We start from the raw sequence: 21,572 nt of genomic DNA, 5'->3' as shown, positions 1-21,572 counted from the left end.
TCCCCATATCTCCGGATTCCTACCGCAAGCTCTGAACCTTTTTTTCCCCCTCACCTGGATCATCGTAGCTAGCCGGTTGCTATCCGAGTGGCCACTCCTGGCTAACGTTTCTGTCCCGAAGCAAGAACCAATTAGCCTGGAGCTAGCCTTGCTAGGACCATCTGCTAGCCGCTGCCCGCTAGCTGTATAGAGCACATCGGACTGTTAACTTAAGAGGCCCATCGGACAAATTATTTGGCCACTATACCTATTTTGCCGATTGTCCTGAATTACCACACGGAGCCCTAAAGATTTGTCTGCCGACGTCACAGCAAGAGGGGGCCACAACAGACTTTGTTCCGTTGCGACGTCCCTCAAAGGCCTTTCTGCTAGTTTGCTAGCCCCGGCTGCCTGAAGCCAGTCACTGGACCCTATGATCACTTGGCTATGCATGCCTCTCCCTAACGTCAATATGCCTTGTCCATTGCTGTTTTGGTTAGTAATGATTGCCTTATTTCACTGTAGAGCCTCTAGCCGTGCTCAATTCACCTTAGTTAACACTTTAGTTCCACCTCCCACACATGCGGTGACATCACCTGGTTTAAATTATATTTCTAGAGACAATATCTATTTTATCGTCACTCTATGCACAGGCTTACTCCCACTGTATTTAAATCCTAACCTACCGTTGTCTGTACATTATGCCTTGAATCTATTCTACCGTGCCCAGAAATCTGCTCATTTTACTCTCTGTTCAGAACATACTAAACAGTCAGTTCTTTTAGCCTTTAGCCGTACCCTTATCCTACTCCTCCTCTGTTCCTCTGGTGATGTGGAGGTTAATACAGGCCCTGCAGTGGCTAGCTCCACTCCCATTCCCCAGGCCCTCTCATTTATTGACTTCTGTAACCGTAAAGCTTTGGTTTCATGTGTGTTAACATTAGAAGCCTCCTCACTAAGTTTGTTATATTCACTGCCCTAGCACACTCTGCCAACCTGGATGTCCTAGGAGGGTCTGAATCCTGGTTTAGGGAGACCACCAAAACCCCTGAAATTTCCATCCCTAACTATAACATTTTCTGACAAGATAGAACATCAAAGGGGGCAGAGTTGCAATCTACTGCAGGGATAGCCTGCAGAGTTCTGTCTTACTATCCAGGTCTGTGCCCAAACAATTTGAGCTTCTACTTTTAAAAATCCACCTCTCCAGAAACAAGTCACTTAACATTGCCACTTGCTATGGACCACCTTCTGCCCCCAGCTGTGCCCTGGACACCATATGCAAATTGATTGCCCCCCATCTATCTTTAGAGTTTGTGCTGTTAGGTGACCTAAACTGGGACAATCTTAACACCCCAGCCATCCTACAATCTAATGAATCCACCAGGTACAACCCCAAATTCGTAAACACGGGCACCCTCAGATATCATTCTAACCAACCTGCCCTCCAAATACACATCTGCTGTCTTCAACCAGGACCTCAGTGATCACTGCCCCATTGCCTGCACCCGTAATGGGTCTTCAGCAAGCAGGCCATTGTAATCAACTTTATTGATGGAATGATATTGACCTCATTCCATCATTAAAGGATGATTGCTAATTCTTTAAAAGTGCTTTCCTCACCAACTTAAATAAGCATGCCCCATTCAAAAAAATGTAGAACTAGGAACAGATATAGCCCTTGGTTCAGTCCAGACCTGACTGCCCTTGACCAGCACAAAAACATCCTGTGGCGTATTGCATTAGCATCAAATAGCCCCCATGATATGCAACTTTTCAGGGAAGTTAGGAACCAATATACACAGTCGGTTAGGAAAGTGAAGGATAGCTTTTTCGAACAGAAATTTGCACCCTGTAGCACAAACTCCAAAAAGTTCTGGGACACTGTAAAGTTCATGGAGAATAAGAGCACCTCCTCCCAGCTGCCCACTGCACTGAGGCTAGGAAACACTGTAACCAATGATAAATCTGCGATAATTGATCATTTCAATAAGCATTTTTCTACGGCGGGCCATGCTTTCCACCTGACTACCCCCTACCCCGGTCAACAGCCTTACACCCCTCACTGCAATTTGCCCAAGTTTCCCCCATTTTTCTTTGTGGATTCACCCAAACCCAGATAGCTGATGTTCTGAAAGAGCTGCAAAATCTGGACCCCTACAAATGAGCAAGGCTAGACAATCTGGACCCTCTCTTCCTAGAATTATTGACCAAAATAGTTGCAACTCCAACTACTAGCTTGATCAAACTCTTTCGTATCGTCTGAGATCGCCAAAGATTGGAAAGCTGCCGCGGTCATCCCCCTCTTCAAAGTCGGAGACACTCTAGACCCAAACTGCTGCAGATCTAATTGTATTCTACCCTGCCTTTCAAAGTTATTCAAAAGCCAAGTTAAACAGATCACTGACCATTTTTAATCCCACTGTACCTTCTCCGCTATGAAATCTGGTTCCCGAGCTGGTCATGGATGCACTTCAGCCATGCTCAAGATCCTAAACGACATTATAACCGCCATCGATAAGAGATAATACTGTGCAGCTGTATTCATCGACCTGGCCAAAGCTTTCGACTCTGTCAATCACCACATTCTTATCGGCAGAGTCAACAGCCTTGGTTTCTCAAATGACTGCGTCGCCTGGTTCACCAACTTCTTCTCAGATAGAGTTCAGTGTGTCAAATCGGAGAGCCTGTTGTCCGGACCTCTGGCAGTCTCTATGGGGGTGCCACAGGGTTCAATCCTCGGGCCGATTATTTTCTCTGTATACATCAATGATGTCGCTCTTGCCGCTGGTGATTCTCTGATTCACCTCTACACAGACGACACCATTCTGTATACTTCTGGCCCTTCTTTGGACACGGTATTAACAAACCTTCATATGAGCTTCAATGCCATACAACTCTCCTTCCATGGCATCCAAATGCTCTTAAATGCAAGCAAAACTAAATGCATGCTTTTCAACCGATCACTGCCCACACCTACCCACCCATCCAGCATCACTACTCTGAATGGTTCTGACTTAGAATATGTGGACAACTACAAATACCTAGGTGCCTGGTTAGACTGTAAACTCTCCTTCCAGACTTACATTAAGCATCTCCAATCCAAAACTAAATCTAGAATCGGCTTCCTATTTCGTAACAAAGCATCCTTTACTCATGCTGCTAAACATGCCGTTGTAAAACTGACAATCCTACCGGTCCTTAACTTCGGCAATGTCATTTACAAAATAGCCTCCAACACTCTTATCACCAATTTCGATGCAGTCCATCACAGTGCCATCCGTTTTGTCACCAAAGCCCCATATACTACACTCCACCGCGACCTGTATGCTCTCGTTGGCTGGCCCTTGCTTCATATCTGTCGACAAACCCACTGGCTCCAGGTCATCTATAAGTCTTTGCTAGGTAAAGCCCCGCCTTAGCTCACTGGTCACCATAGCAGCACCCACCCGCAGCACGCGCTCCAGCAGGTATATTTCACTGGTCACCACCAAAGCCAATTCCTCCTTCGGCCGCCTTTCCTTCCAGTTCTCTGCAGCCAATGACCGGAACGAACTGCAAAAATCACTGAAGCTGGAGACTCATATCTCCCTCATTAGCTTTAAGCACCAGCTGTCAGAGCAGCTCACAGTTTACTGCACCTGTACATAGCCCATCTGTAAATAGCCCATCTGTAAATAGCCCATCCAACTACCACATATTGTTATTTATTATATCTATTTTGCTATTTTCACCCCAGTACCGCTACTTGCACACTCATCTTCTACATATCTATCACCCCAGTGATTAATTTGCCATACTGTAATAATGTTGCCACTATGACCCATTTATTGCCTCACCCCCCTTATCATACCTCGTTTGCACACTGTATATAGACTTTCTCTATTGTATTATTGACTGTATGTTTGTTTATTCCATGTATAACTCTGTGTCGTTGTTTGTGTCGCACTGCTTTGCTTTATCTTGGCCAGGTCACAGTTGTAAATGAGAACTTGTTCTCTGGTTAAATAACGGTGAAATAAAAATAAAACATTTAATTTTAAATTTTTTAAAAAATGTACAGAAGACCATTGCTAAAGTTATCATTTGAACGGAGCATGCATAGGTCTTTGTTTTGTTGATTCATGTGTTAAAAAAATGCAGTAAGGCAGAGGGTTTGAGTTGGATAGTTGGATAACTTATTTTCTTACTGTATAACAAATTGACTAAAACTACCTCTGCAGTGTTTATAGATGCTTTTATCCTCCAAACCTCTAGCCCGTGAGGCCCTGGTGATTATGTGGCATGTTAAAAAAGTGTACTCGCCTGCCTTCACATTAATTAATCTCTTTTTATAATTGATTACCATTGTTAGCCTAATGGAATTTTTAATTAGTATCACTCAACTTTTCACTTCTAATTAATGTGGGGAATGGGCCTATTCCTTTTTAGGGGTTGTATTTAATTTTCATCTTTAATTGTGCAGTTATGAATCGATTTGCAGGGTCTGATTAAAATGTGTCACTCCTGGGGTTTCTGTATCGAATAAGATGGGTGGTGCGTTGCATAAACCAGAATAAGATACATTTACTCATTCTAAATGAATCCATCACAATACAGGCAGCCACCCCTTCTGTCCATACATTGATTTACTTAGGGTATACTGAACAAAAATATAAACGCAACATGCAACAATTTCAAACATTTTACTGAGTTACAGTTCATATAAGGAAATCAGTCAATTGAAATAAATAAATTGGGCCCTAATCTATGGATTTCAGATTTCAGAATACAGATATGCATCTGTTGGTCACAGATACCTTTAAAAAACGGTAGGATTGGCGTGGATCAGAAAAACTGTCAATATCTGGTTTGACCACCATTTGCCTCATGCAGCGCGTCACCTCTCCTTCTGATAGAGTTGATCAGCATGTTGATTGTGGCCTGTTGAATGTTGTCCCACTCCTCTTCAATGGCTGTGTGAAGTTGCTGGATATTGGCATGAACTGTAACATGCTGTCATACACATCGATCCAGAGCATCCCAAACATGCTCAATGGGTGACATGTCTGGTGAGTGTGCAGGCCATGGAAGAACTGGGACATTTCCAGCTTTCAGGAATTGTGTACAGATCCTTGCAACATGGAGCATGCATTATCATGCTAAAACATGTGGTGATGGGGGCGGATGATCATCACGGTATCTCTGTGCATTCAAATTGCCATCAATAAAATGTAATTGTGTTCGTTGTCCATAGCTTATACCTGCCCATACTATAACCCCACCACACCATGGGACACTCTGTTCATAACGTTGACAACAGGAAACCACTCGCCCACACAAAGCCATAAAAGTGATCTGCGGTTGTGAGGCCAGTTGGACGTCCTCACAAACTCTCTAAAACGACGTTGAAGGCGGCTTATGGTATTCTCTGGCAATAGCCCATGCCATTTGTACGCTCCCTCAAAACTTCAAACATCCGTGGCATTGCGGCCTGTTGAATGTTGTCCCAGGTCCATGGAGTTGGACTCTGTACCTCTTTATCTGTGAGGTAAAAACAAATCATTTTTGTGAGACTTAATGGGGCCACACTTGCGAACATAAGCAAGCATTTAAAGTTAAATGGGTTCTCACGCACAAAATTATTATCAGCCAATGAAAAGCATTGATTTACTTGCATGTGACCAGCACTTGTTCATGGATGGAAGTGTCCTTAACAAGTCAAATCAAATCCAATTGTTTTCGTCACATGCACCGAATGCAACAGGTGTAGATCTTACGGTGAAATGTTTACTTAAAAGCCCTCAACGAACAATGCAATTTTAAAGAAAATAGAGTCAAGAAAAATATTTACTAAATAAAGTAACTACTTTCATGTCACAATAAAATAACAATGAGGCTATATACAGGGGGTACTGGTACCGAGTCAATGTGTGCGGGTAAAGGTTAGTCGAGGTAATTTGTACATGTAGGTAGGGTTAAAGTGAATATGCATAGATAATAAACAGCAAGTAGCAGCAGTGTAAAAACAAAGGGGGTGGCCATCTGAATAATTGTTCAGCAGCCGTATGGCTTGGGGGTAGAAGTTGTTAAGGATCCTTTTGGACCTAGACTTGGCGCTACGGTACCACTTGCCGTGCGGTAGCAGAGAGAACAGTCTATGACTTCGGTGACTGGAGTCTTTGACAATGTTTGGGGTCTTCCTTTGACACCACCTACTATATAGGTCCTGGATGGCAGGAAACTTGACCCCACTGATGTACTGGGCTGTACGCACTACCTGAAGAAAACACAAACATGCTAAGACAGTTCAGTGAGTGTATTTTAAATGATTTAACAATTTAAGGCAGCAGGGAATTTTTAAGGTCTATTTTTTTATTATCATAATTTATTTAAAAAAGACATATATTAAAAACATACAATATACTCGCAGTGAAGCCGCTCAACAACTACATCACGTTAGTAATCTAACAGACTCACATCAAGAGTGACACACAGAAGCAACCAGGGTCACAGCCCTGCTCAAGGGCACATCGACAGATCTCCCAAAAGGTCAACAACGGGGACACGAAATAGCAATTCATCAGCCACCGGCCCAAGCTCCCAACCGCCAGGCCACCAACCCTGCAAGATCCCCCCCACAGATCCCCAGGAGCTGCCCCTCAACCATTCTATTCCACATCCCAATCCTCAGCTTCCCTCCGGTCTCTGCTGGCCACCCTCTTCGGATTTCTACGCAGCATATATCTTTCAACTATGCTGTGACATTTAACACACAATTTTAATCTATCTAATCGAATAGAATCCACAGATTGCGAGTTGAAGATAAATAATTTTAGTAAGAGTATTAGTTTATTAGTAATTGACTGACCCGGTCTCTCCAGATCTCCGAACAGTACAGTCGTGGCCAAAAGTTTTGAGAATGACACAAATATTAACTTTCACAAAGTCTGCTGCCTCAGTTTGTATGACGGAAATTTGCATATATTCCAGAATGTTATGAAGACTGATCAGATGAATTGCAATTAATTTCAAAGTACCTCTTTGCCATGTAACTGAACTGAATCCCCCAAAAACATTTCCACTGCATTTCAGCCCTGCCACAAAAGGACCAGCTGACATCATGTCAGTGCTTCTCTCGTTAACACAGGTGTGAGCATTGACGAGGACAAGGCTGAAGATCACTCTGTCATGCAGATTGAGTTCGAATAACAGACTGGAAGCTTCAAAAGGAGGGTGGTGCTTGGAATCATTGTTCTTCCTCTGTCAAACATGGTTACCTGCAAGGAAACACATGCCGTCATCATTGCTTTGCACAAAAAGGGCTTCACAGGCAAGGATATTGCTGCCAGTAAGATTGCACCTAAAACAAACATTTATCGGATCATCAATAACTTCAAGGAGAGCAGTTCAATTGTTGTGAAGAAGGCTTCAGGGCGCCCAAGAAAGTCCAGAAAGCGCCAGGACTGTCTCCTAAAGTTGATTCAGTTGCGGGATCGGGGCACCACCAGAACAGAGCTTGCTCAGGAATGGCAGCAGGCAGGGGTGAGTGCATCTGCACGCAAAGTGATGGCGAAAACCTTTGGAGGATGGCCTGGTGTCAAGAAGGGCAGCAAAGAAACCACTTCTCTCCAGGAAAAACATCAGGGACAGACTGATATTCTGCAAAAGGTACAGGGATTGGACTGCTGAGGACTGGGGTAAAGTCATTTTCTAAGATGAATCCCCTTTCCGATTTGTTGGGGCATCTGGGAAAAAAGCTTGTCCGGAGAAAACAAGGTGAAAGCTACCATCAGTTATGTGCCATGCCAACAATAAAGCATCCTGAGACCATTCATATGTGGGGTTGCTTCTCAGCCAAGGGAGTGGGCTCACTCACAATTTTGCCTGAGAACACAGCCATGAATAAAGAATGGTACCAACACATCTTCTGAGAGCAACTTCTCCCAACCATCCAGGAACAGTTTAGTGACAAACAATGCCTTTTCCAGCATGATGAAGCACCTTGCCATAAGGCGAAAGTGATAACTAAGTGGCTCAGGGAACAAAACATCAATATTTTGGGTCCATGGGCAGGAAACTCCCCAGACCTTAATCCAATTGAGAACGTGTGGTCAATCCTCAAGAGGTTGGTGGACAAACAAAAACCCACAAATTCTGACAAACTCCAAGCATTGATTATGCAAGAATGGGCTGCCATCAGTCAGGATGTAGCCCAGAAGTTAATTGACAGCATTTTAGGGCAGATTGCCGAGGTCTTGAAAAAAAAGGGTCAACACTGCAACACTGCACTTCATGTAATTGTCAATAAAAGCTTTTAACACTTATGAAATGCTTGTAATTATATTTCAGTGTTCCATAGTAACATCTGACAAAAATATCTAAAGACACTGAAGCAGAAAACTTTACATTTTAGATCAATGTTATGCATTTTCACCCATTCCTCAACCTGAGACCAAAAACAGGCTACCTGAGGACAATACCAAAATGAATGGCCTATTGATTCTGTATCCTCACAAGAAAATCTGCAGAGCTAAGATGATTGTATGCCCCAAATGTTCAACATTTTGTTGGTGGAAAGAATTCTATATAATAATTTTAGCTGAAAAGCACAAAGGCTTGAATCTTGCTTAGTTTTATATATGAACTCATACACCCTGTACAACGGAATCAGTACATAAAAAAATCTGAATGGCACAGCTGTCAACTTCCTGGTCCTCAAATTAAACTCGTATACCTTCCTATTTATGCTATTTTTATTTCATCCTCCAGTTTTGATCCTTTATATTGGGCCTCCTCCTGCTACCACCTGCCTCCTCCATTTTTGGGGTAATGCGGTTATTAATTGGTTGTAATCTTGGAATGAGCAGACGGCTCAAAGGCTGCTCATCAAGGAAGATGCAACTGCTCCAAAACCACCAGAAAAAGCCAGACTACGGTTTGTAACTGCACATGGGGACAAAGAAATGGAGAGATGGACTAATATCCTCTTGTCTGATGAAACAAAAATAGAATTGCTTGGCCATAATGTCCATCGTTATGTCTGGAGGAAAAAGAGTGAGGCTTGCAAGCTGAAGGACACCAATGCAACTGTGAAGCACAGAGGTGGCAGCATCATGTTGTGGGGTTGCTTTGCTGCAGTAGGGACTGGTGCACTTCACAAAATAGATGGCATTATGAGGATGGAAAAGCATGTGGATATATTGAAGCAACATCTCAAGACAATCAGGAAGTTAAAGCTTGGTCACAAATGGGTCTTCCAAATGGACAATGACCCCAAGAGAATACTTCCAAAGTTATGGCAAAATGGCTTAAGGACATCAAAGTCAAGGTATTAGAGTGGCCATCACAAACCCCTGATTTCAATCATATAGAACATTTGTGGGCAGACCTGAAAAAGTGTGTGCGAGCATGGAGGCCTACAAACCTGACTCAGTTACACCCGCCGCTCTGACAGGAAGAATGGGACAAAATTCTTGTGGAAGGCTACCTGAAACTGCTTGTGGAAACTTTTAAGTTAAATAATTCAAAGGCAATGCTACGAAATACTAATTGAGTGTATGTCAACTTCTGACACTCTGGAAATGTGATGAAATATATAAAAGCTGAAATAAATCATTATCTCTACTATTATTCTGACAAAGTCAGAATAAAATAAAATAAAGTGGTGATCCTAACTGACATAAGACAGGGAATTCTTTACAAGGATTCAATCTCAGGAATTGTGAAAAACTGAGTTTAAATGTATTTGGCTAAGGTGTATGTAAACTTCTGACTTCAACTGTACATGGACACCTTTGTTTTTAAACCTTGGATTTCTATTCCTCTAATGTTGTTATTTGATCTGATTTTAATAGCTAGCATTTCGATGGCCATGACGAATAGATATAGTGACAGCAGACACCCTTGTTTAACTTCTCTTGACATTTCAAAACTCTCTGAGTTGTAGCCGATATGTACTATTTTACACCTGGGGTTGCTATACATTACCATTAACCATTTTATAAAAGAATCACCGAAATTGAAAAAATCCAGGCAATTATAAATACAATTGAGTCTTACTTTATCAAAGACCTTTTCAAAATCCGCTATAAATATCAGGCCTGGCTTCTTAGTTGTTTTATGATGTTCTTTAACTTCTAGTAGTTGTCGTATATTATCTCCAATTCATCGTCCATGCAAAAAAAAACTGTCTGATCAGTATGAACAATAATTGCATTTCGCTTGTATTTTTGCATCACAACATTGAAGTATAAGAGGCCTCCAGTTTTTAAGATAGACTGGATCTTTATATTTGCCATCTGGGTCTTGTTTTAATAATAGTGAAATCAGACCTTCCCACTGAGTACCTGACAGACTACCATTTCTATAGGAGTAGTTCAAATAAGCTAATAATGGAGCTTTGAGTATTTAAAAAAAGGCCATATATATCTCCAACAGTATGCCATCAAGCCCTGGGTTTTTTTCAGACTGAAATGATTTAATAGCCTCAAAAAGTTATTCCTCTGTACTTTTTTAAGGTGTTTTAGCAAATTACATAATAAACTCTTCTCAATTAATATTTGGCCAATCTCTTCCATACCCACAGACCTTTTGGCATAGCAGGAAATTCAAGTCACTGGCAACCAAGGGATTATGAGTTCAAATCCCAGATTAAGTGTTGTGTGCTCACAATGAAGAATCTTAAAAGAATGTTACTTTTGACCAAAAGTTTCAAGTTCACTCAACAAGTTGTTAAATATACAGTTGCCAGCTTACTTACTAACTAGGTTGAAGTAACTTTAGATTAAGTTTCCTGCAATAGGGTGATCAAATTAACATCTGTATTGTTGGGTGTGTCATCATATAGGTAATATGCACATCCAAAATCCCTAACTTTTTCTACCAGATCTGGGCCAAACAGGTACACTACTTTGTATAGAATGAGTGTACAAAACATGAAGAACACCTGCTCTTTCCATGACATAGATGATTCCAGATGAATCCAGGTGAAAGTTATGATCCCTTATTGATGTCACTTGTTAAACCCACTTCAATCAGAGTAGATGAAGGGGATGAGACAGATTAAATAAGTATTTTTAAGCCTTGAGACAATTGAGACATGGATTGTGAATGTGTGCCATTCAGAGGGTGAATGGGCAAGACAATATTTAAGTACCTTTGAAAGGGGTATGGTAGAGCCAGGCACACTGGTTTGTGTCAAGAACTGCAATTTTGCTGGATTTTTCATGCTCAACAGTTTCCCGTGTGTATCAAGAATGGGTCACCACCCAAAGGACATCCAGCCAACTTGACACAACTGTGGGAAGCATTGGAGTCAACATGAGCCAGCATCTCTGTGGAATGCTTTCGACACCTTGTAGAGGCCATGCCCCTACGAAGTGAGGCTGGGAGTAGAACTCAATCGTATTTCTTAATGTTTTGTGCACTCAATGTATATTGAATGTGGGGGGTTTTCTTTGTATTTTATAAGTGCAGTCAGTAAGTGCAGTGATTCCCATCGACTCACTTCATAAACTGCTTTAAAACATTAAATTGTTCTCCCTCAGTGGTCTCAATGAATCATTAGCAGTATGTTAGGACTGAACCTGTCCTTTTTATCTTGTCTTGTAGCTGCACACTGACCTGGATAAGGGCGAGAGCGCAGTGAAGTACACTCTCATGGGAGAAGGGGCCGGCTCCATTTTCACCATCGATGCAACGACCGGGGACATCCATGCCTTAAGAAGCCTTGACAGGGAGGTGAAGCCTTACTATACCCTTCGCGCCCAGGCTGTCGATATCGACACAAACAAGCCCCTGGAGCCCGAATCACAGTTTGTGATCAAAGTCCAGGACATCAACGACAATGAGCCGAAGTTTCTGGAAGGACCGTACACAGCTAGTGTCCCTGAGATGTCACCTGTAGGTAAGAAGAAATATCAGATAATACTTTGTGTGGCCTATTACCTTTATAGTGCACTTGCTTTAACCAGAGCCCATAGGTCTCTGGTTAAAAGTAGTACACTATGAAGAGAATAGGGTGCCATTTGGAACACAAACAAAATATCACAAAATACGTAATTTACTGTATCTGCTATAACTCTGTAGGGTATGTGGGATGGAAGCATCTCACCTGACCAACATCCAGTGAAATTGCAGAGCACCAAATTCAAAAACAGAAATACTGATTATAAAAATTCTGAAAACATACAAGTGATATATATAGGTTTAAAGATGAACTTCTTGTGAATCCAAACACGGTGTCAGATTTTAAAAAGGCTTTACGGCGAAAGCATACCATGCGATTATTTGAGAACATTACCCAGCAGACAAATCATTACAAACAGTAACCAGCCAAGTAGAACAGTTACACAAGTCAGAAGTAGAGATAAAATGAATCACTAACCTTTGATGATCATCATATGGTTGCACTCAGAAGACATTAATTTACTCAAAAAAAATTTGTTTTGTTCGATAAAGTCTCTCTTTATATCCAAAACCCTTTGTTCGCACGTTTTTTCAGTAATCCACAGGCTCAAACGCAGTCACAACCGGCAGATAAAAAAAAAAAATCAAAATTGTATCCGTAAAGTTCATAGAAACATGCCAAACGATGTTTATATTCAATCCTCAGGTTGTTTTTAGCCTGAATAATTGATAATATTTCAAACGGACAATAACGTTGTCAATTATAAGGTCAACAGGAAAGGTGCGCTCTCGGGATTGCGCATGAAGAAGCTCTGTGACACTGTAGGGTCCAGTCATTCAGACTGGTCTTACTCCGTCATTTTTCAATTTCTAAAGACTGTTGACATCTAGTGGAAGGCATTGGAACTGCAATTCGAGTCCTAAGTCAATAGATACTGTAATGGCATTAAATAGAAAACTACAAAAATAAAACAATCTTACTTCCTGGATGGATTTTTGTCAGGTTTTTGCCTGCTAAATCAGTTCTGTTATACTCACATACAGTATTTTAACAGTTTTGGAAACCTTAGAGTGTTCTCTATCCAATTATATGCATATCCTAGCTTCTGGGCCTGAGTAGCAGGCAGTTCACTTTGAGCATGCTTTTCATCCGGAGGTGAAAATAGTGCCCCCTACCCTAGAGAAGATAACTTGTCATAGCAAAATAGATGCATTTCTTAGAATGAACAACACTGTATTGTACTGAGGTTTATATCGAGACATAGTAAAAAAAATACCATAAGAAAAGGAGTTTTATAATCACAGGTAAACAGGAGGGAGATAGAGAACAAATGTTGATGTTTCTGTGAGCAAGCCAGTTAGGCACAATGTGCCTGAGTACATTGCAGATCGAGGCTTGTATTTATGATCTCCCCCCAGGGAAGGGAGATCAAGGTAATTCAATTTGAGATTGGCTCCTCTTGATCTGAATTGCTATGAAGCCCTGGCGAAGAGAACAGCAAATCAGATCTCTACAGTGCTCTGATAGAAATTGTTTAATGGAGCCGGGTACAGTCAATGTACAGGTAATTGCCAAAATAAAGGAAACACTGACATAAAGTGTCTTAATCAGGCATTGGGGCACCACGAGCCACCATAACAGCTTAAATGTTGGCATAGATTCTACAAGTGTCTGGAAATCTATTGGAGGGGTATGAGTGATACCATTCTTCCACGAGAAATTACATCAATTGGTGTTTTGTTGATGGTGGTGTAAAACACCGTCTCAGGTGCCACTCCAGAATCTCCCATACGTGTTCAATTGGGTTGAGATCTGGTGACTGACTGACTGACGCACACACACACACACACACACACACATGAACACACACACACACATTTTAAACCCCCTATGCTCCTTTGAGATCCCCCTTTTCAAAGTCACTGAGATCTCTTCTTCTAGCCATGGTAGCCAAAAAAAATATATCAACTGGGCATTTTTATACATGAACCTAAGCATGATGGGATGACAATTGCTTAAGTAACTTAGGAACCATATCTATGTGGATGCAATTACTTTCAATATACTTTGCATGTGTGGTGTAAGTACTACTTAAGTAGTTTTGGAGGTATATGTAATTTACTTTACTATTTCTATTTTTGACAACTTTTACTTCTACTTCACTACATTCCTGAAGAAAATAATGTACTTTGTATTCCATACAGTGCCATGCAAAAGTATTCACCCACCTTTGCATTTTTCCTATTTTGTTTCATTACAACCTGTAATCTAAATGGATTTTTATTTGGATTTCATGTAATGGACATACACAAAATATTTCAAAATGGTGAAGTAAAATGAAAAAAACGACTTGTTTAAAAAAATTCAAAAAAATAAAAAACTGAAAAGTGGTGCAAAAAAAGTATTTAGTCAGCAACCAATTGTGCAAGTTCTCCCACTTAAAAAGATGAGAGAGGCCTGTAATTTTCATCATAGGTACACTTCAACTATGACAGACAAAATTAGGAAAAAAAATCCAGAAAATCACATTGTAGGATTTTTTATGAATTTATTTGCAAATTATGGTGGAAAATAAGTATTTGATCAATAACAAAAATGTATCTCAATACTTTGTTATATACCCTTTGTTGGCAATGACAGATGTCAAACGTTTTCTGTAAGTCAAGTCTTCACAAGGTTTTCACACACTGTTGCTGGTATTTTGGCCATTCCTCCATGCAGATCACCTCTAGAGCAGTGATGTTTTGGGGCTGTTGCTGGGCAACACGGACTTTCAACTCCCTCCAAAGATTTTCTATGGGGTTGAGATCTGGAGACTGGCTAGGCCACTCCAGGACCTTGAAATGCTTTTACGAAGATACTCCTTCGTTGCCCGTGCGGTGTGTTTGGGATCATGCTGAAAGACCCAGCCACGTTTCATCTTCGATGCCCTTGCTGATGGAAGGAGGTTTTCACTCAAAATCTCACAATACATGGCCCCATTCATTCTTTCCTTTACACGGATCAGTCGTCCTGGTCCCTTTGCAGAAAACAGCCCCAAAGCATGATGTTTCCACCCCCATGCTTCACAGTAGGTATGGTGTTCTTTGGATGCAACTCAGCATTCTTTGTCCTCCAAAAACGACGAGTTGAGTTTTTACCAAAAAGTTTTATTTTGGCTTCATCTGACCATATGACATTCTCCCAATCTTCTTCTGGATCATCCAAATGCTCTCTAGCAAACTTCAGACGGGCCTGGACATGTACTGGCTTAAGCAGGGGGACACGTCTGGCACTGCAGGATTTGAGTCCCTGGCGGCTTTGTGTGTTACTGATGGTAGGCTTTGTTACTTTGGTCCCAGCTCTCTGCAGGTCATTTACTAGGTCCCCCCGGGTGGTTCTGGGATTTTTGCTCACCGTTCTTGTGATCATTTTGACCCCACGGCGTGAGATCTTGCGTGGAGCCCCAGATCGAGGGAGATTATCAGTGGTCTTGTATGTCTTCCATTTCCTAATAATTGCTCCCACAGTTGATTTCTTCCAACCAAGCTGCTTACCTATTGCAGATTCAGTCTTCCCAGCCTGGTGCAGGTCTACAATTTTGTTTCTGGTGTCCTTTGACATCTCTTTGGTCTTGGCCATAGTGGAGTTTGGAGTGTGACTGTTTGAGGTTGTGGACAGGTGTCTTTTATCCTGATAACAAGTTCAAACAGGTGCCATTACAGGTTTCGAGTGGAGGACAGAGGAGCCTCTTAAAGAAGAAGTTACAGGTCTGTGAGAGCCAGAAATCTTGCTTGTTTGTAGGTGACCAAATACTTATTTTCCACCATAATTTGCAAATAAATTCATTAAAAATCCTACAATGTGATTTTCTGGATTTTTTTCTAATTTTGTCTGTCATAGTTGAAGTGTACCTATGATGAAGAATACAGACCTCTCTCATCTTTTTAAGTGGGAGAATTTGCACAATTGGTGGCTGACTAAATACTTTTTTGCCCCACTGTATATTCACCCCCTTTGCTATGAAGCCCCTAAATAAGATCTGGTTCAACCAATGACCTTCATAAGTCAAATAATTAGTTAAATAAAGTCCACCTGTGTGCAATCTAAGTGTCACATGATCTCAGTATATATACACCTGTTCTGAAAGGCCCCAGTGTCTGCAACAACCCTAAGCAATGGCCAACACCAAGCAAGCGGCACTATGAAGACCAAGGAGCTCACCAAACAGGTCAGGCACAAAGTTGTGGAGAAGTACAGATCAGGGTTAGGTTATAAAAACATATCCAAAACTTTGAACATCCCACAGAGCACCATTAAATCCATTATAAAAACATGGAAAGAAAATGGCACCACAAGAAACCTGCCAAGAGAGGGCCACCCACCAAAGCTCACAGACCAGGCAAGGAGGGCTATAATCAGAGAGGCAACAAAGAGGCCAAAGACAACCCTGAAGGAGCTGCAAAGCTCTGCAGCAGATATTGAAGTATCTGTCCATAGGACCACTAAGTCGTACACTCCACAGAGCTGGGCTTTACGGAAGAGTGGCCAGAAGAAAGCCATTGCTTAAAGAAAAAAATAAGCAAACACGTTTGTGTCACATCTGTTCCTGCCTCGCGCTCTAGTGCTCATCCGGTGTCTCCTTGACCTGCCGCCACTCCCCCAGTGCTATCTCACTCTCCATCTGTGTGTGTGTGTGTATGTGTGTGTGTGTGTGTGTGTGTGTGTGTGTGTGTGTGTGTGTGTGTGGGCAGAGACAGGTGTGCTGGAGTCAGAGCAAATCCCCACCAGCAGCAACCTGTTCCATAATCAAGACCTCTACAAGTACTCAGTCCTGGCACTTCCACACTGCCAGATTGTAATCTCTGCCCAGTCAGTCCATGATTCTAGCCGTTTGTTCCAGTTGTGCCTGGTTTCCCTTGCCTGACTCTTTTTTCCTCTCCACCACAGTTCTGCCTGCTCTGACTCTGGTCCCTGTCTCCAGTCCGACTTCTCATCAGTCATGTTACTCTGTCCTGGATTCCCCACTCTACGCTCCCTCCGGAACTGCTTACCCTGTCCCCACACCTCTCGCTCCAGCCTCAACCTCCGCACCTGGTTTCCAGCAACCTGCCTGAGCTTTCCCTGGCCTGCACTCAATCTTCCCCCCGTGTTCAAAAAATACCTTGGTTATCTCATCCCAGTCTCATTGTCTGAGTGTGCTCCGCGTGACAGTTTGGTGTTTGCCAAAAGGCATGTGGGATAGTCCCCAAACATATGGAAGAATAGACTCTGGTCAGATGAGACTAAAATGTATCTTTCTGACAATCAAGGAAAATGCAATGTCTGGTGCAAACCCAACACCTCTCATCACTCCGAGAACACCATCCCCACAGTGAAGCGTGGTGGTAGCATCATGTTGTGGGGATGTTTTTAATGGGCAGGGACTTGGAAACTGGTCAGAATTGAAGGAATGATGGAGGGCGCTAAAACAGGGACATTTCTGAGGGAAACCTGTTTCAGTCTTCCAGAGATTTCAGACTGGGACGAAGATTCACCTTCCAGCAGGACAATGACCCTAAGCATACTGCTAAAGCAACACTTGAGTGGTTTAAGGGGAAACATTTAAATGTCTTGGAATGGCCTAGTCAAAGCCCAGCCCTCAATCCAATTGAAAATCTGTGGTATGACTTAAAGATTGGTGTACACCTGCGGAACCCGTCCAACTTGAAGGAGCTGTAGCAGTTTTGCCTTGAAGAATGGGCAAAAATCCCAGTGGCCAGATGTGCCAAGCTTATAGTGACATAGCCCAAGAGACTTGCAGCTGTAATTGCTGCAAATGCTTGCTCTACAAAGTATTGATTTTGGGGGGGTTAACTGCCTTGTTCAGGGTATATCATATTTTGCATTTTCAAAGTGGTAGGCATGTTGTGTAAATCAAATGATATACAAACCCCCCCAAACATAAACATATATTTTAATTCCAGGTTGTAAGGCAACAGAATAGGAAAAATTCCAAGGGGGGTGAATACTTTTGCAAGCCGCTGTACATTTTCCCTGACACCCAAAAGCACTTGTTTCACTTTGGATGCATAGCAGGACAGAAAATGGTCCAGTTCACATACTTATCAAGAGAACAACCCTCGTCATCCCTACTGCCTCTGATCTGGCGAACTTTGTACATGATTTCTGAGTGTTGGAGTGTAAATTTAAAAAACATCTGGTTGGCTTGATATTACCTTTGATACTTAAGAATATTTTAGCAATTACATTTACTTTTTATACTTGAGTATATTTACAACCAAATATTTTTAGACTTTTTCTCAAGTAGGCCCTGCAGTGCCTTGCTCCACTCCTATTCCTCAGGCGCTCTCTTTTGATGACTTCTGTAACCGTAATAGCCTTGGTTACATGCATGTTGACATTAGAAGCCTCCTCCCTAAGTTTGTTTTATTCACTGCTTTAGCACACTCTGCCAACCCTGATGTCCTAGCCGTGTCTGAATCCTGACTTAGGAAGACCACCAAAAATTCTGACATTTTCATCCCAAACTACAACATTTTCAGACAAGATAGAACTGCCAAAGGGGGCGGTGTTGCAATCTATTGCAAAGATAGCCTGCAGAGTTCTGTCCTACTATCCAGGTCTGTACCCAAACAATTTGAACTTCTACTTTTAAAAATCCACCTCTCTAAAAACAAGTCTCTCACCGTTACCGCCTGCTATAGACCACCCTCTGCCCCCAGCTATGCTCTGGACACCATATGTGAACTGATTGCCCCCCATCTATCTTCAGAGCTCGTGCTGCTAGGCGACCTAAACTGAAACATGATTTTAACACCCCAGCCATCCTACATTCTAAGCTTGATGCCCTCAATCTCACACAAATTATCAATGAACCTCCCCAAAGCCTTAAACACGGGCACCCTCATAGATATCATCCTAACCAACTTGCCCTCTAAATACACCTCTGCTGTCTTCAACCAAGATCTCAGCGATCACTGCCTCATTGCCTGCATCCGTAATGGGTCAGCGGTCAAACGACCTCCACTCATCACTGTCAAACGCTTCCTGAAACACTTCAGCGAGCAGGCCTTTCTAATCGACCTGGCCGGGGTATTCTGGAAGGATATTGATCTCATCCCGTCAGTAGAGGATGCCTGGTTGTTTTCCTAACCATCTTAAATAAGCATGCCCCATTCAAGAAATTTAGAACCAGGAACAGATATAGCCCTTGGTTCTCCCCAGACCTGACTGCCCTTAACCAACACAAAAACATCCTATGGCGTTCTGCATTAGCATCGAACAGCCCCCATGACATGCAGCTGTTCAGGGAAGCTAGAAACCATTACACACAGGCAGTTAGAAAAGCCAAGGCTAGCTTTTTCAAGCAGAAATTTGCTTCCTGCAACACTAACTCAACAAAGTTCTAGGACACTGTAAAGTCCATAGAGAATAAACACCTCCTCCCAGCTGCCCACTGCACTGAAGATAGGAAACACTGCCACCACTGATAAATCCACTATAATTGAGAATTTCATAAAGCATTTTTCTACGGCAGGCCATGCTTTCCACCTGGCTACTCCTACCCCGGTCAACAGCACTGCACCCCCCACAGCAACTCGCCCAAGCCTTCCCCATTTCTCCTTCTCCCAAATCCAGTCAGCTGATGTTCTGAAAGAGCTGCAAAATCTGGACCCCTACAAATCAGCCTGGTTAGACAATCTGGACCAATTCTTTCTAAAATTATCTGCCGAAATTGTTGCCACCCCTATGACTAGCCTATAAAACCTCTCTTTCGTGTCGTCTGAGATTCCCAACGATTGGAAAGCAGCTGCGGTCATCCCCTTCTTCAAAGGGGGGGACACTCTTGACCCAAACTGCTACAGACCTATATCTATCCTACCCTACCTTTCTAAGGTCTTCGAAAGCCAAGTCAACAAACAGATTACCGACCATTTTGAATCTCACCATACCTTCTCTGCTATGCAATCTGGTTTCAGAGCTGGTCATGGTCACTCTCTTCTCTGTATACATCAATGATGTCACTCTTGCTGCTGGTGAGTCTCTGATCCACCTCTACGCAGACGACACCATTCTGTATACTTCTGGCCCTTCTTTGGACACTGTGTTAACAACCCTCCAGGCAAGCTTCAATGCCATACAACTCTCATTCCGTGGCCTCCAATTGCTCTTAAATACAAGTAAAACTAAATGCATGCTCTTCAACCGATCGCTGCCTGCACCTGCACGCCTGTCCAACATGACTACTCTGGACGACTCTGACTTAGAATACGTGGACAACTACAAATACCTAGGTGTCTGGTTAGATCTAGAATTGGCTTCCTATTTCGCAACAAACACTCATGCTGCCAAACATAGCCTTGTAAAACTGACCATCCTACCAATCCTCGACTTCGGCGATGTCATTTACAAAATAGCCTCCATCACCCTACTCAACAAACTGGATGCAGTCTATCACAGTGCAATCCGTTTTGTCACCAAATCCCCATATACTACCCACCATTGCGACCTGTACGCTCTCGTTGGCTGGCCCTCGCTTCATACTCGTCGCCAAACCCACTGGCTCCATGTCATCTACAAGACCCTGCTAGGTAAAGTCCCCCCGTATCTCAGCTCGCTGGTCACCATAGCATCACCCACCTGTAGCACGCGCTCCAGCAGGTATATCTCTCTGTTCACCCCCAAAACCAATTCTTTCTTTTGCCGCCTCTCCTTCCAGTTCTCTGCTGCCAATGACTGGAACGAACTACAAAAATCTCTGAACCTGGAAACACTTATCTCCCTCACTAGCTTTATGAACCAACTGTCAGAGTAGCTCACAGATTACTGCACCTGTACATAGCCCACCTATAATTTAACCCAAACAACTACCTCTTTCCCTACTGTATTTATTTTATTTATTTATTTATTTTGCTCCTTGGCACCCCATTATTTTTATTTCTACTTTGCACATTCTTCCACTGCAAATCTACCATTCCAGTGTTTTACTTGCTATATTGTATTTATTTGCCACCTTGGCCTTTTTTTGCCTTTACCTCCCTTATCTCACCTCATTTGCTCACACCGTATATAGACTTGTTTATACTGTATTATTGACTGTATGTTTGTTTTACTCCATGTGTAACTCTGTGTCGTTGTATGTGTCGAACTGCATTGCTTTATCTTGGCCAGGTCACAATTGTAAATGAGAACCTGTTCTCAACTTGCCTACCTGGTTAAATAAAGGTGAAATAAATAAATAATAAAATAAATAACAATAAATAAATAATAAATTAAAGTAATATTTTATTTGGTTACTTTCACTCATTTTTACTTTTACTCGGGTATGACAATTGGGTACTTTTTCCACCACTGCTTTGCATCCCTCATTTACTCAAGAGTTTCCTTCATTTTGGCAGTTAACTGTACACTCCACACACAAACTGTGCTCTAAATCCGCATGGTCCCTTTCAAGCTAATCGAAAAAATGTTTAATTCTACAACTCACTACAGGGAAACAAAGATGGAAGGCACTGAAGCAGACCTTAGTCTCTGTGTGTTGTGTGTTTTTTGAGAATTTAGGACCTGCCTGCGAAATAACTATTTCCTTTAAAAATGCAATTATGTAACTTTTTGGGCAACCCATCCAAAATCACATACAAAATGTGTGTCATATTTCTGTCATTCTCATTGAAAGCAGTTTCAGTTTTGTACACCAGCTTTAAACTGCTGAAAATACAAT

At 42.2% G+C, this 21,572-nt stretch overlaps 1 protein-coding gene across 1 annotated transcript in view; it reads left to right on the top strand.

Annotated features, from left to right (window-relative positions):
* The window catches only part of LOC112215608 (cadherin-12-like), a 207,253-nt gene that overhangs the window by 105,242 nt on the left and 80,439 nt on the right, over nucleotides 1–21,572 (top strand). Inside the window, exon 3 of the mRNA XM_024374772.2 lies at nucleotides 11,572–11,866. Within this exon, the coding sequence (XP_024230540.1) occupies nucleotides 11,572–11,866 (295 nt within the window). The remainder of the gene's footprint in view (nucleotides 1–11,571; nucleotides 11,867–21,572) is intronic.

Source organism: Oncorhynchus tshawytscha, linkage group LG16 (assembly GCF_018296145.1).
Source record: "Oncorhynchus tshawytscha isolate Ot180627B linkage group LG16, Otsh_v2.0, whole genome shotgun sequence".
NCBI lineage: Eukaryota > Metazoa > Chordata > Actinopteri > Salmoniformes > Salmonidae > Oncorhynchus > Oncorhynchus tshawytscha.
This window is presented reverse-complemented; position numbering and strand designations above follow the sequence as displayed.